The sequence below is a fragment of the Symphalangus syndactylus genome, chromosome 19 (assembly GCF_028878055.3).
Source record: "Symphalangus syndactylus isolate Jambi chromosome 19, NHGRI_mSymSyn1-v2.1_pri, whole genome shotgun sequence".
Taxonomy (NCBI): domain Eukaryota; kingdom Metazoa; phylum Chordata; class Mammalia; order Primates; family Hylobatidae; genus Symphalangus; species Symphalangus syndactylus.
The window spans coordinates 42391836-42407380 of NC_072434.2; the positions used below are offsets into that span (position 1 = coordinate 42391836).

General features: G+C 45.2%; 1 protein-coding gene across 1 annotated transcript in view; it reads left to right on the top strand.

Annotated features, from left to right (window-relative positions):
* The window catches only part of ZYG11A (zyg-11 family member A, cell cycle regulator), a 63723-nt gene that overhangs the window by 15827 nt on the left and 32351 nt on the right, over positions 1 to 15545 (top strand). The window contains exons 3-4 of the mRNA XM_055235239.2: positions 6858 to 7609; positions 12471 to 12611. Of these exons, the coding sequence (XP_055091214.1) occupies positions 6858 to 7609; positions 12471 to 12611 (893 nt within the window). The remainder of the gene's footprint in view (positions 1 to 6857; positions 7610 to 12470; positions 12612 to 15545) is intronic.

A 15545-nucleotide genomic window follows, 5' to 3' on the forward strand; every position in this document is an offset into this window, starting at 1 on the left:
GTCTGGCAGTTCCTCAAAAAGATAATGAGTTACCATTTGATCCAGCAATTTCACTCAGAGAAATGAAAACTTATGTCCACATAGAAACTCTTACACATTCCTGCAGATTCATATGGAGCAGAGAAACTTTAGAATAAATTTTTTTAAGTTTTAAAATAAAATTTGCACACATATCTTTATGGTAGCATATTATACGTAATAGCCCAAAAGTGAAAACAACACAAATGTCCATCAACCGAAAAACAGATAAATACAATGTGGTATGTCCATACAGTAGAATATGCGACTATAAAAAGGAACGAGTACAGATACACATGTTGCACAATGTGAGCCTTAAAAACATGCTAAATGAGGCCAGGCACGGTGTCTTACGCCTGTAATCCCAGCACTTTGGGAGGCCGAGGCGGGCAGATCACGAGGTCAGGAGATCGAGACCACTGTGAAACCTCATCTCTACTAAAAATACAAAAAAATTAGCCGGGCGCAGTGGCGGGCGCCTATAGTCCCAGCTACTCGAGAGGCTGAGGCAGGAGAATGGCGTGAACCCGGGAGGCGGAGCTTGCGGTGAGCCGAGATCGCGCCACTGCACTCCAGCCTGGGCGACAGAGTGAGACTCCGTCTCAAAAAAAAAAAAAAAAAAACATGCTAGATGAAAAAAGTTCGGCACACAAGGCCACATATTGGATGATTTAATTTATATTAAATGTTCAGAATAGGCAAATCTGTAGAGATGGAAGGTGGTTGCTTAGAGCTGGAGGGATGTGGGAAAAGGAAAGTAAAATCTAGAGGGCATAAGGTTTCTTTATGAGGTGGTGGAAAGTTTGAGGTTCTAAAATTGATTATGGGCCAGGCACGGTGCCTCGCGTCTGTAATCCCAGCACTTTGGGAGGCCGAGGCAGGCAGATCACTTGAGGTCAGGAGTTTGAGACCAGCCTGGCCAACATGGTGAAACCCTGTCTCTACTAAAAATGCAAAAATTACAGCCGGACGTGGTGACTCACACCTGTAATCCCAGGTTATAAAACTGATCATTTGTTGTGTAAATTTTCCACAATAGGGATTTTGTCATATAAGTGCTATGATTTTGGTGTGTTCCTCTGATCCCTGTATATCCTGTCACTTGAACGTTGGAGGTAGACGCTTGATCAAGTTCATGTTGGGTTTTTTTTTGTTGTTGTTGTTTTTTAAACTCTTGGTGTGGTGCTATGTGCTTTCTTCAGGGAGTTGATGAGGTTGGTTTGTTTTTGTGATTGTGGTGGCCACAGATGGATGATCATTGTCTAGATCCATTAAATTATCGGGAGTGGCTGGGCACGGTGGCTCATGCCTATAATCCCAGCACTTTGGAAGGCCTAGGTGGGAGGACTGCTTGGAACCAGGAGTTCGAGGCTATAGCGAGCTGTGATGGTGCCATTGTACCGCATCCTGGGCAAGAGTGAGACTCTGTCTCTTAAAAAAAAAAAAAAAAAAAAAAAAGGCTGGGTGCCATGGCTCAAGCCTGTAATCCCAGCACTTTGGGAGGCCGAGTCGGGCGGATCACAAGGTCAGGAGATTGAGACCATCCTGGCTAACACGGTGAAACCCCGTCTCTACTAAAAATACAAAAAATTAGCCGGGTGTGGTGGCGGGCACCTGTAGTCCCAGCTGCTTGGGAGGCTGAGGCAGGAGAATGGCATGAACCTGGGAGGCGGAGCTTGCAGTTAGCTAAGAATGCACCACTGCACTCCAGCCTGGGCGACAGAGCAAGACTCCGTCTCAAAAAAAAAAAAAAAAATCGTAATCCCAACACTTTGGGAGGCTGAGGCAGGCGAATCACCTGAGGTCGGGAGTTTGAGACCAGCCTGACCAGCATGGAGAAGCCCCGTCTCTACTAAAAATACAAAATTAGCCATGTGTGGTGGCGGGCACCTGTAGTCCCAGCTACTCGGGAGGCTGAGTCAGGAGAATCACCTGAAGCTGGGAGGTGGAGGTTGCGGTGAGCCAAGATTGCACCATGCACTCCAGCCTGGGCAACAAGAGTGAAACTGTCTAAAAAAAAAAAAAAAAAAATTATCAGAGTTTCTTGTTGGTTTGACTTTTAGTGGTCATTATTCTCCTTCACCTTTCTGGTTTAGAATAGTTTTCTGTGTTTTTTTTTTTTTTTGAAACGGAGTCTCGCTCTATCGCCCAGGCTGGAGTGCAGTGGTGCAGTCTCGGCTCACTGCAAGCTCTGCCTCCCGGGTTCACACCATTCTCCTGTCTCAGCCTCCCAGCAGCTGGGACTACAGACACCCGCCACCACGCCCAGTTAATTTTTTGTATTTTTAGTAGAGACGGGGTTTCACCGTGTTAGCCAGGTTGGTCTTGATCTCCTGACCTTGTGATCCGCCCACCTCGGCCTCCCAAAGTTCTGGGATTACAGGCGTGAGCCACTGCACCTGGCCTAGTTTTCTGTTTTGTTTTTTTTCTTGTATCCTGGATTACTCTTCCACAATTTCCTCCTGTTTTTCTATCTGCACCTTAAGTATTTTGTGCTTCTTCTTCCTTTTTTTTTTTTTTGAGATGGAGTCTTGCTCTGTTGCCCAGGCTAGAGTGCAGTGGCGCGATTTCAGCTCACTGCCAGCTCCGCCTCCTGGATTCACGCCATTCTCCTGCCTCAGCGTCCCGAGTAGCTGGGACTACAGGCACCCCCCACCACGCCTGGCTAATTTTAAAAATATTTTTAGTAGAGACAGGGTTTCACCATGTTAGCCAGGATGTCTCCATCTCCTGACCTTGTGATCCGCCCGCCTTGGCCTCCCAAAGTGCTGGGATTACAGGTGTGAGCCACGGTGCCCAGCCATATTTTGTGCTTCTTAAGGTCCTATATTGGATACTCTGAACACTCCTTGATTGATTTTCCTTGGTTTATTTTACCTCGTCTACTGTCATTCCCCAGAGTTCCCAGCCCTTTATCATAAACTTTTGAATCATGTTACCAATTATTCCCTTGGTGTCCTGCACTTTTCTCTGGGCAGCTGAGTCATCATATTCTCCTGATTTTCTTCCTATCTCAATGAATGCTGCTACTTTCATTTTGTAATTTTTTATTTTTTTGAGATGGAGTTTTGCTCTTAAGAGTTGCCCAGGCTGGAGTGCAATGGCGCGATCTTAGCCCACTGCAACCTCTGCCTCCCAAGTTCAAGCATTTCTCCTGCCTCAGCCTCCCGCTGGGATTACAGGGGCCTGCCACCATGCCTTGCCAACTTTTTGTATTTTTAGTAAAGATGGGTTTCACGGTGTTGGCCAGGCTGGTCTTGAACTCCTGATCTGAAACTCCTGACCTCAGGTAATCTGCTTGCCTCAGCCTCCCAAAGTGCTTCAATTACAGGCGTGAGCAACTGCACCCAGCCTATTTTTTTTTTTTTTTTTTTTTTTGAGACGGAGTCTCGCTCTGTCGCCCAGGCTGGAGTGCAGTGGCGCAATCTAGGCTCACTGCAAGCTCAGCTTCCCGGGTTCACGCCATTCTCCTGCCTCAGCCTCTCTGAGTAGCTGGGACTACAGGCGCCCGCCACCACGCCCGGCTAATTTTTTGTATTTTTAGTAGAGACGGGGTTTCACCATGGTCTCGATCTCCTGACCTCGTGATCCGCCCGCCTCGGCCTCCCAAAGTGCTGGGATTACAAGCGTGAGCCACCGCGCCCGGCCTACCCAGCCTATTTTATTTTATTTTTTTTTAAAGAAAATATATGCTTTTATTTTTCCATGATTATAAACACAACTGAATATCAAATGCACAAAGTAAGAATTATACGGGGAAAAAAATTCAGATACGTTCATATATATATATATATATATATATCTCACCTTTTCAAGGCTATTTCCATCCAGAATAACCTTGGTTTGCCAGGGCCAATAGAAAGAAGTCACAAAATCGCCTTTAGTCAAATTTGTGTGTTTGCTTTCTTCTGTAATTCCAATACCTCCACCATCAACGACGAGATAGTGCCAAGGTGTTATATAATCAGTGCCAGTGTCTTCATTCATTCTACAACGAAGGCTGTCACTTCACACCTGGAAGGTTGCACAGTGGCCAGCCAGAGGCGCTCCTCACTTCCCAGATGGGGCGGCCGGGCAGAGGCGCTCCTCACTTCCCAGACGGGGCGGCCGGGCAGAGGCGCCCCTCACTTCCTAGATGGGGCGGCGGCCGAGCAGAGGCGCTCCTTATTTCCCAGACGGGGCGGCCAGGCAGAGGCGCTCCTCACATCCCAGACGATGGGCGGCCAGGCAGAGACGCTCCTCACCTCCTAGACGGGGTGGCGGCCGGATAGAGGCTGTAATCTTAGCACTTTGGGAGGCCAAGGCAGGCGGCTGGGAGGTGGACATTGTAGCGAGCCGAGATCACGCCACTGCACTCCAGCCTGGGCAACATTGAGCATTGAGTGAGCGAGACTCCGTCTGTAATCCCAGCACTTTGGGAGGCCGAGGCGGGCAGATCACTCGAGGTCAGGAGTTGGAGAGCAGCCTGGCCAACACGGCAAAACCCCGTCTCCACCAAAAATACAAAAACTAGCCAGGTGTGGTGGTGTGCGCCTGCAATCCCAGGTATCCGGCAGGCCGAGGCAGGAGAATCACGGGAGCCCGAGGCAGGGAGGCTGCAGTGAGCCGAGATCATGCCGTTGCACTCCAGCCTGGGCAACAGAGGGAGACCATCAGAAAGAAAGAAAGAAAGGGAGGGAGGGAGCTATTTTATGTTTCTTGAGACAGGTTCTCACTGTGTTGCCCAGGCTGGACTGCAGTGGTGTGATCATGGTTTGCTGTAACTTCAAATTCCTGGGCCCAAGTGATCCTCCTGTCTCAGCCTCCCGAGTAACTGGGACTACAGGTGTGCACTACCATGCCTGGCTAAATAAAATTTTTTTTTTGTAGAGACAGAGTCTCCCCATGTTGCCCAGGCTGCTCTCAAACTCCTGGGCTTGAGCAGTCCACCTACCTGGGACTCCCAAAGTGCTGGGATTACAGGCATGAGCCACTGTGCACAGCTTAAATTTTTCTTTTTTCTCTCTTATTTTTTTTTTGGTTAGAGGCAGTCTCAGTCTGTCCCCTAGGCTGGAGTGCAGTAGCACCAACTCGACTCACTGTTCTGCCTCCCTCCCAGGTTCAAGCAATTCTCGTGCCTCAGCGACTGAGTAGCTCGGACTACAGGTGTGCACCACCACGCCCGGCTAACTTTTGTATTTTTAGTAGAGATGGGGTTTTACCGTGTTGGCCAGGCTGGTCTTGAACTCCTGACCTCAAGTGATCCACCCGCCTTGGCCTCCCAAAGTGTTGGGATTACAGGCATGAGTCACTGTGCCTGGCCCTAAATTCTTTACTCTGTCACAAAATTGGTATTTCTAAAAATGTAATTATAACCCTCTTTTTTTTTTTTTTTAAAGAAGCTACATCAAAATGTGATGACCGGACAGGTGCAGTGGCTCTCGCCTGTAATCCCAGCACTTTGGGAGGCCGAGCCGGGTGGATCACCTGAGGTCAGGAGTTTGAGACCAGCCTGGCCAACATAGTGAAACCCCGTCTCTACTAACAATACAAAAATTAGCCGGGCATGGTGGCAGGTGCCTGTAATCCCAGCTGCTGGGGAGGCTGAGGCAGAAGAATCACTTGAACCTAGGAGGTGGAGATTGCAGTGAGCCGAGATTACGCCACTGCACTCCTGCCTAGGTGACAAGAGCAGAACTCAGTCTCAAAAAAAAAAAAAAAAAAAAGACCATTCATTTTCTGCTCAAAAAGTCTTGAATTGTTCCTCATTGTCCATAGGGTAAAAGTTTGAATTTCCTAGCTTTGTGGACAGGCCTTTTACCATCCTCTTCATCCTTGCTTCCAGCCATGCCCCCCAACAGGCCCTATGTTCCAGTAGTGCTGTTCTGCGTTTTGAGTGCTTTGCTGCTCTGTGTCTTCCATTTCTTCGACATATTCACCCTCCCCCTGGCAAACTGATTTTGTCTTTAAAACCTTCCTCAAAGTTAAGTCGGTCTCATCTGTGCAAATTCAATACCAGGTACATACCACTACTACACATAGCACGCTACTGTTCTTATTTATTTACCTGGTATGCCTCCCTATACTGAATTCCTTGTGGTCACAGGTGTCTGATTACTTTACGTGCCTGTTACATAACATAGGATCTCACCATAGAAGATGTGTAGTAGGCCAGGTGCAGTGGCTCATGCCTGTAGTCCCAGCTACTTGGGAGGCTGAGGCACGGGAATCGCTTGAACTTGGGAGGTGGAGGTTGCAGTGAGCCGAGATCCCCCCACTGCACTCCAGCCTGGGCGACAGAGCAAGAGTCCATCTCAAAAAAAAAAAAAAAAAAAAAAAAAAGATGTGTAGTGAATGAAAAATAGGACAACCCATTCGTTTAACGATGAGGAAAATGAGGCCCAGAGAGGTAAGTTACTTGTCAAATATTATCTACTAATTTGGTTAAAAATAATATTAGTAGTGGTACTTGTATATTGTATATCCTGTACTTATCTACCTATTTTATTTTGTTCTTCCTTTCTGTGAGCAAGGTTACTGTAGATAAAATTTTGGGCTCTACAGCCAAACTGGGGTTGACTCCTGATTCTGATGGTGACCTTGGATAAATTACTTAACCTATTCAAGTTTCAGTTTCCTCAGCTACATAGTAGTAGTAACAATAATTCCTTTATAGTATTAATGCAAAGAATACATGAGATAATCATCTTATTAAAGGAGTTTAGAACAATGCTAGCACAGAGCAGTAAATGTTGTCATTATTGTTACTATTAACATCTGTCTTAATTATTTGCCACATTTTATCCTGGAAAGACATGAGATCTAGTTGTCATTACAAGTTGGTTCTGGTTCTTTTATAGGCAAGCTGACTGACAGAACAGCAAGCATTTTCCGAGGCAACCAAATGAAACTGAAGCTGGTCAATATCCAAAAAGCTAAAATCTCTACAGCTGCATTCATAAAAGCCTTCTGCCATCATAAGCTCATTGAACTGAATGCTACTGCAGTGCACCCTGACCTCCCAGTTCCAGACATCATAAGTGGACTCTGCAGCAATAGCTGGATCCAGCAAAACCTCCAGTGTCTCCTGTTAGACTCAACAAGCATCCCTCAAAATTCAAGATTACTGTTCTTTAGTCAGCTCACTGGTCTTCGCATTTTAAGTGTTTTTAATGTTTGTTTTCATACTGAAGACCTGGCTAATGTTTCTCAGTTACCAAGACTGGAAAGCTTAGATATCTCTAATACTCTAGTCACTGATATTTCTGCACTGCTTACCTGTAAGGATCGATTGAAGTCTCTCACAATGCACTATCTGAAATGCCTGACCATGACCAAACCACAAATTCTTGCAGTCATTAGAGAACTTAAATGTCTGCTTCACCTTGATATTTCTGATCACAGGCAACTCAAATCAGACCTAGCTTTTCATTTGCTGCAGCAGAAGGATATCCTGCCCAATGTTGTGTCTTTGGATATTTCTGGGGGCAATTGCATCACTGATGAAGCTGTAGAACTGTTTATACGACAGCGGCCTGCCATGCAATTTGTGGGACTATTGGCCACAGATGCTGGCTATTCTGACTTCTTTACTACAAAGCAAGGCTTGAGGGTTTGTTCTTATCTGAATAAGTTTTATTTCATTTGTTTAGAACATTATTAAACTCGTGCTATAGACCAGAATTTTTACTAGGTATTAGGGTTACAGAGACAGATAAAAAAATCCTTAAAGAGCTTATTTAATAATTAACGATTATTGTGCACCTACTATGTGGAAGGTTGTGAGAATATTATTATTTTTTTTTTGAGATGGAGTTTCACTCTTGTTGCCCAGGCTGGAGTACAATGCCGCGATCTCGGCTCACTGCAACCTTTGCCTCCTGGGTTCAAGCGATTCTCCTGCCTCAGCCTCCCGTGTAGCTGGGATTACAGGCATGTTCCACTACGCCCGGGTAGTTTTGTATTTTTAATAGAGATTGGGTTTCTTCATGTTGGTCAGGCTGGTCTCGAACTCCTGACCTCAGGTGATCTGCTTGCCTCGGCCTCTCGAAGTGCTGGGATTATAGGCATGAGCCACTGTGCCCGGCCACACGTGAGAATATAATATTAAGATATAGACTGGGCACGGTGGCTCACGCCTGTAATCCCAGCACTTTGGGAGGCCAAGGCGGGCAGATCACTTGAGGTCAGGAGTCCGAGACCAGCCTGGCCAACATGGTGAAACCTGGTCTTTACTAAAAATACAAAAATTAGCCTGGTGTGGTGGTGGGCGCCTGTAATCCCAGCTACTTGGGAGGCTGAGGCAGGAGAATCGCTTGAACCTGGGAGGTGGAGGTTGCAGTGAGTTGAGATTGCACTACTGCACTCCAGCCTGGCCAAAAGTGAAACTCAGTCTCAAAAAAAAAAAAAAGAAGATATAGTCCCAGCCTCCATGTCTCCTTGTTGGCTTGATAATCAGGACTGTTGTTTTTTTTTTGAGATAGAGTATCCCTCTGTCACTCAGGCTGGAGTGCGGTGGTGCCATCTCGGCTTACTGCAACCTCTGCCTCCTGGGTTCAAGTGATTCTCCTGCCTCAGCTTCCCGAGTAGCTGGGACTACAGGCATGCACCACCATGCCCAGCTAGTTTTTTATTTTTAGTAGAGACGGGGTTTCACCATGTTGGCCAGGGTGGTCTCGAACTCCCAACCTCAGGTGATCTGCCTGCCTCGGCCTCCCAAAGTGCTGGGATTACAGGAGTGAGCCACTGCACCCGGCGATCAGGACCATTTATATGTTCCCTGTTATGTGCCGGGCACCATGCTCTGCATGTGGTTTTCTCCTTTCATCCTCCCATTTTACACGGATGAGGAAAGTGGACGCTTGAGGAGGTTTAGCAACTTACCCACAATCGTGGAACTATTAAGTGCTAGAGCGGGGACCTGTGCCAAAGTCTTTATGACTCTAAAACTTGTGTTCTTCACCTCTGTGAAGAGCAGAATATAATGGATAAGGTATGTGATCAACATGGCTAACATTATTTTTGGGTGAAGTGTTGACAAGCAATTTTACATTTTGGGGTTTTTGTTGTTGTTCTTTAGAACATTTACATCATACGAAAAGCAATTTTAGAAAGATTACTTAAGATGGCCTGGCATGGTGGCTCACGCCTGTAATCCCAACACTTTGAGAGGTCAAGGCGAGTGAATCACTTGAGATCAGGAGTTGGAAACCAGCCTAGCCAACCCCTTCTGTACTAAAAATGCAAAAATTGGCTGGATGTGGTGGCACACCCCTGTAATCCCAGCTACTCAGGAGCCTGAGCCAGGAGAATCGCTTGAACCTGGGAGGCAGAAGTTGCAGTGAGCTGAGGTCGCGCCACTGCACTCCATCTTAGGTGACAGAGTGAGATTCTGTCTCAAAAAAAGAAAAAAAAAAAGATTACCTAAGAGAAAAGTATTGAGCATTGATGGGATGATGGGGTAAGTCTATAGATGCACATGATGTTAATTTTTTATTCATTTTTAAAATTTTTAAATTAAAATTTTAATATTTTTAGAGGCAAGGTCTCACTATGTTGCATGACCTCACTACTGATTAGCATGGGAGTTTTGACCTCCATTTCCGGCTTCAACCAGTTCACCCATCCTTAGGCAACCTGGTGGTCCCCTGCTCTTAGGAGCTTAACATATTGATGCTGGGCTTGGTGTGGATACCCAATTGGCATGCACACTACAGCCCAGAACTCCCGGGCTCAGGTAGTCCTCCTGCCTCAGCCTCCCAAGTAGCTGGAACTACAGACACGTGCCACTGTGCCTGGCTCATGGTGTTACTTTTGAACATATGTTTAAATATATGTGGCTAGGAATATATATTTTTAAAACAGTGGTTCTTTACCTTAGATGTACATTGTAATCACCGGGAAGCTTTACTGATGCCTGTGTCATGTCCCCCAGAGATTATGATTTAATTGGTCTGGGACTTGGCCTGGGCATCAGGATTTTAAAAAAACTCCCAGCTAATTATAATTTAGAGCCAAGGTTCAGAGCTATTATTATTATTATTTATTTATCTTTTTTTTGAGGTGGAGTTTTTGCTCTTGTTGCCCAGGCTGGAGTGTAATGGCTCGATCTCGGCTCACCGCAACCTCTGCCTCCCAGGTTCAAGCAATTCTCCTGCCTCAGCCCCCCGAGTAGCTGAGATTACAGGCATGCACCACTACACCTGGCTAATATTGTATTTTTAGTAGAGATGGGGTTTCCCCATGTTGAGGCTGGTCTCAAACTCCTGACCTCAAGTGATCCGCCCGCCTCAGCCTCCCAAAGTGCTGGGATTGTAGGCGTGAGCCACCGCTCCTGGCCTGATTATTATTATTATTATTTTTTTGGAGACTGAGTTGTGCTCTTGTTGCTCAGGGTGGAGTGCAATGGCTCAATCTCGGCTCACTGCAACCTCCGCCTCCCGGGTTCAAGCGATTCTCCTGCCTCAGCTTCCGGAATAGCTGGGATTACAGGTGTGCACCACCATACCTGGCTAATTTTTTGTATTTTTAGTAGAGGCAGAGTTTCGCTATGTTGGTCAGGCTGGTCTCGAACTCCCAGACCTCAGGTGATCCACCCGCCTTGGGCTCCCAAAGCGCTGGGATTACAGGCATGAGCCACGATGCTTGGCCCAGAGCTGTTGTTTTAAAATAACTCTTTCTTTATAATAATACCTCCTTAGTTCTTTGTAGGGGAAGAGAATAAAGTGATTTGTATACTCATTAGTTGTGTTAATATTTTATTCTTTTTATTTGAAATTAGCAATTGTTGTAAATTAATTAATTAATTAATTTTTTATTGGGACAGAGTCACTCTGTTGTTCAGGATGGAGTGCAATGGCACCATCTCAGCTCACTGCAACTCCGCTGTGAGCCGAGATCCCCAAATTTTTTTTGGGACAGTCGAGTCCTGCTCTGTCGCCCAGGCTGGAGTGCAGTGGTCCGATCTTGGCTCACCACCAAGGATTCTCTCTTCCCCCCTTGGATTAACTTGGCATCTTTGTTGAAAATTGGGTGTCTGTATATGTGTGAGTCTGTTACTGGGCTCTTTATTTTTTATTTTTTTTGAGACAGAGTCTTGCTCTGTCGCCCAGGCTGGAGTGCAGTGGCGCGATCTCTGCTCACTGCAAGCTCCGCCTCCTGGGTTCACGCCATTCTCCTGCCTCAGGCTCCAGAGTAGCTGGGACTATAGGCACCTACCACCACGCCTGGCTAATTTTTTGTATTTTTAGTAGAGATGGTGTTTTACCGTGTTAGCCAGGATAGTCTCTATCTCCTGACCTCGTGGTCTGCCCGCCTCGTCCTTCCAAAGTGCTAGGATTACAGTTGTGAGCCACTGCACCCAGCTGGGCTCTTTATTTTTATCTGTTCGTCTATACTTATACTATATTGTCTTTTTTTTTTTTTTTTTTTTTTTTTGAGACAGAGTCTTGGTCTGTCACCCAGGCTGGAGTGCAGTGGTGTGATCTCGGCTCACTGCAACCTCTGCCTCTCGGGTTCAAGTGATTCTCCTGGCTCAGCCTCCCTAGTAGCTGGGACTATAGGCATAGGCATGCACCACCATGCCCAGCTGATTTTTGTACTTTTAGTAGAGGTGAGGATTTACCATGTTGGCCAGGCTGGTTTTGAACTCCTGACCTCAGGTGATCTGCCCGCGGTGGCCTCCCAAAGTATTGTGATTACAGGCCTGAGCCATCGCACCCCGGCCTACTGTCTTGATTATTATAACTTTATATGAAGTCTTGAAATTGGGTAATGTGACTTCTTCAACTGTTATTCTGTTTCATAATTGTTTTGGTTATTCTAGGTTCTTTGTATTTCCATATAAATCATAAAAGCAACTTGTCAATATGTACAAAAAGGACTACTGGTATTTTAGTTGGGATTGCATTGAATCTGTAGGTCAGTTTGAGGAAAATTGCCATTTAATAACGTTGAGTCTCATGTTGTTTTAAAAAATAGAGGTGAGGTCTCACTATGTTGCCCAGGCTGGTCTTGTAGTCCTGGGCTCAAGCAACCCTTGTGCCTCAGACTCCCAAAGTGTTGGGATTATAGGCATTAGCCACCACGCCTGGCGCTAGTCTCCTGATTCTTGAATCCAGTATATCTCTGCATTTATTTAGATCTTTAATTTCTCTCAGCATATTTTGTCATGTAGCTGGGACTATAGGCGCCTGCCACCACGCCTGGCTAATTTTTGTAATTTTAGTAGAGACAGGGTTTCACTATATTGGCTGGTCTCTACTCCTGACCTCAGGTGATCCACCTGCCTCAGCCTCACAAAGTGCTGGGATTACAGGCGTGAGCCACCGCGCCTGGCCAACACCTGGAACATTTAATTGAACATTTGTTATTATTGTCTCAAACACTGTATACCCCCAAAAACCCTGTGGTTAAAAATGAATGGTGAAAAAATGTGAATGGTGAAACCTATTTGGTAACATCTTTATTTTCAGGTTGCTGGAGGAGCCAGTATGAGTCATATTTCAGAAGCACTGAGCCGATATAGGAACAGATCATGTTTTGTGAAGGAAGCCCTCTACAGGCTATTCACAGAGACATTTTCAATGGAGGTAACCATGCCTGCTATTTTAAAGGTAATTGAAGAAAGACAATTTTTGCTATTACTTCTTAACTTGGTTCAATTAATAATTGTTCACGAACCACACTGAATATAATAAATTATATGCTTTATTCTATAGTGAGTCAAGTGCTCTCATAAAGCAAAGAATGTTAAGCTTAGCTGCCAAAGTGTCTTTTGCTTTGAGCATCTGGATTTATGTGGAATAAATTAGAATCAAAACAGTTAAAATTTGGTCTAAGTAAGGGAATAATAGGATCATGTGGCTTTCTGAAAGAAAACGAGCACAGAACAAAATAAAAATAATTAAGGGTGGCCAAGTCTACCACTTGAAGTATTTTGTGAATAACATAAAGTTGCTTTTATTGATATAGCCAAACTTAGCTTTGGTTTAGGGAAGGTTGCGTTTTATTGTAAATGTAATTACAAGTATTAAGTGGCTTGGGAAAGAAAACTGCAGTTACTTATTTTTCTTTTATACATGTGTTTATTTGAAAATTGTAGTTGTTTTTAGTGAAACATAACAATGAAAGGTCTTAAGAAAAATCTTGTGTTTATTATTTGTAATTTTTTGCAATTCCTTAAAAATATGGATATTTTCCCAGCACTTTGGGAGGCCGAAGCGGGTGGATCACGAGGTCAAGTGATTGAAACCATCCTGGCCAACATGGTGAAACCCCGTCTCTACTAAAAACAATACAAAAATTAGCTGGGCGTGGTGGCACACTCCTGTAGTCCCAGCTACTTGGGAGACTGAGGCAGGAGAATCGCTTGAACTCGGGAGGCGGAGGTTGCAGTGAGCCAAGATTGCGCCATTGCACTCCCTCCTGGCGACAGAGTGAGACTCAAAAAAAAAATATTTTTACAGCATGGGAGATTAACTTTATTTACAGCTCAAAAGCTGTATAAAGAAAAACTCTGGGTCAGCTCTGGTGGCTCATGCCTGTAATCCCGCCACTTTGGTTGGGAGGCCGAGATGGGAGGATTTCCTGGGGCCAGGAGTTCAAGACTAGCCTGATCAGCATTAGTAAGACCCTTTCTCTACAAAAATTTAAGAAAAAAAAAAAAATTATCTTCTGGCTGGGCGCCATGGTTCACGCCGGTAATCCCAGCACTTTTTGGAAGGCGGAGGTGGGCAGATCACCTGAGGTCAGGAGTTTGAGACCAGCCTGGCCAACATGGTAGAACCCCGTCTCTACTAAAAATACAAAAATTAGCCAGGCGTGGTGGCAGGTGCCTGTAATCCCAGCTACTCAGGAGGCTGAGGCAGGAGAATCACTTGAACCTGGAAGGCGGAGGTTGCAGTGAGCCCAGATGATGCCACTGCACTACAGCCTGGGCGACAGAGCAAGACTCTGTCTCAAAAAAGAAAAAAAAAATTTAGCTGGGCATGGTTGTACATGCCTATAGTCCCAGCTACTTGGGTGACTGAGATTGGAGGACTACGTGAGCCCAGAAGTTTTTTTTTTTTTTTTTGAGATGGAGTCTCGCTCTGTCACCTAGGCTGGAGTGCGGTGGCGCGATCTCTGTTCACTGCAAGCAACACCTCCTGGGTTCATACCATTCTTCTGCCTCAGCCTCCCAAGTAGCTGGGACTATAGGCGCTCACTACCACACCTGGCTAATTTTTTGTATCTTTTACTAGAGACGGGATTTCACCATGTTAGCCAGGGTGGTCTTGATCTCCTGACCTCGTGATCTGCCCGCACTGGCCTCCCAAAGTGCTGGGATTACAGGCGTGAGCCACCATGCCCGGCAAGCCCAGGAGTTTGAGGCTGCTACAGTAAGCTATGATGGTGCCACTATACTCCAGCCTGGGTAACAGAGCAAGATCCCAACTCAAAAAAATATAATAAATTAAAAATTCTGGACCTTTTTTTCCATCTATAAGGAAGATATTGAATTAGATGTTTTCTGTTTTTGTTTGTTTGTTTTTGTTGTTGTTCTTTGATACAGGGTCTCTCTCTGTTGCCCAGGCTGGAGTGCAGTGGCATGATATGATCTCAGCTAACTGCAGCCTTGACCTCCTGGGCTCAAGTGATCCTCCTGCCTCAGCCTCCTGAGTAGCTGGGACTATAGGCATGCCCCACCATGCCTGGCTATTTTTTTGTTTTTCCATAAAGATGAGGTCTTACTATGTTGCCTAGGCTGAATTTAGATGTTCTAAATTTCTTTTCATGCTAAGATTCTGTAGATTTTGTGAAAATTACATTTCTTTTGGTTTCTGGATTTCTAAATTGCAGATGATGGCAATCTAATGAAACTGAAAAATCAATTTAGCAATATACAAAAAAAAGTCATTTTCCATAGCAGAAGTATATCCCAGGTCTGTCTCTAGTAGAGGAAACAGATCACAGTGTCCCTGAATGGCAGAGCATGTGGGGTCTAAGCTTAGAACAGTGCCCTCATTTTACATTTGTGTTCTAGGTCTTCCACAGTATAGCTTCAAGTTACCTAATGTTTTGTTTTACCATTTTTCAAATTCTTCTCCTCTGTTGGTGGATTTATCCCATCCCTTTTTCCCACTTTCTGTTTTTCTTTATCACACTTCTTTCCCCTAGGAATACCCTGTCCATTCTGCCCCTACATTTTTCTCCTCCTGTGTAAATCCTGAGACTCTGCCTAAATGTGCTCTCTCAGTGTGTTCTTCTGATTCTCTCCCAGAAATGGCCACTCTTTCCATAACTACCTCAGATATCACTTCATTGATGCGTCTTTTATGGTGCTTTTCTTCAATTTTATGTTTTTGGCATTTCTCACAGTGTTATTACTCTCACAAGGCTTTATGCTAATGAGTAGCTCTCACTCATGTTTGTGTCCCCTGCAGTACCTGTCACAGTAGCTTGTATGGAGTGAGGCTCAATAAATGATTCTGAAGTTAATTTCACAGATAAAGAAATAGAGGTCTAGAGAAAGGAAGTGACTTGGCCAAAGTGACACAGATAGTTAG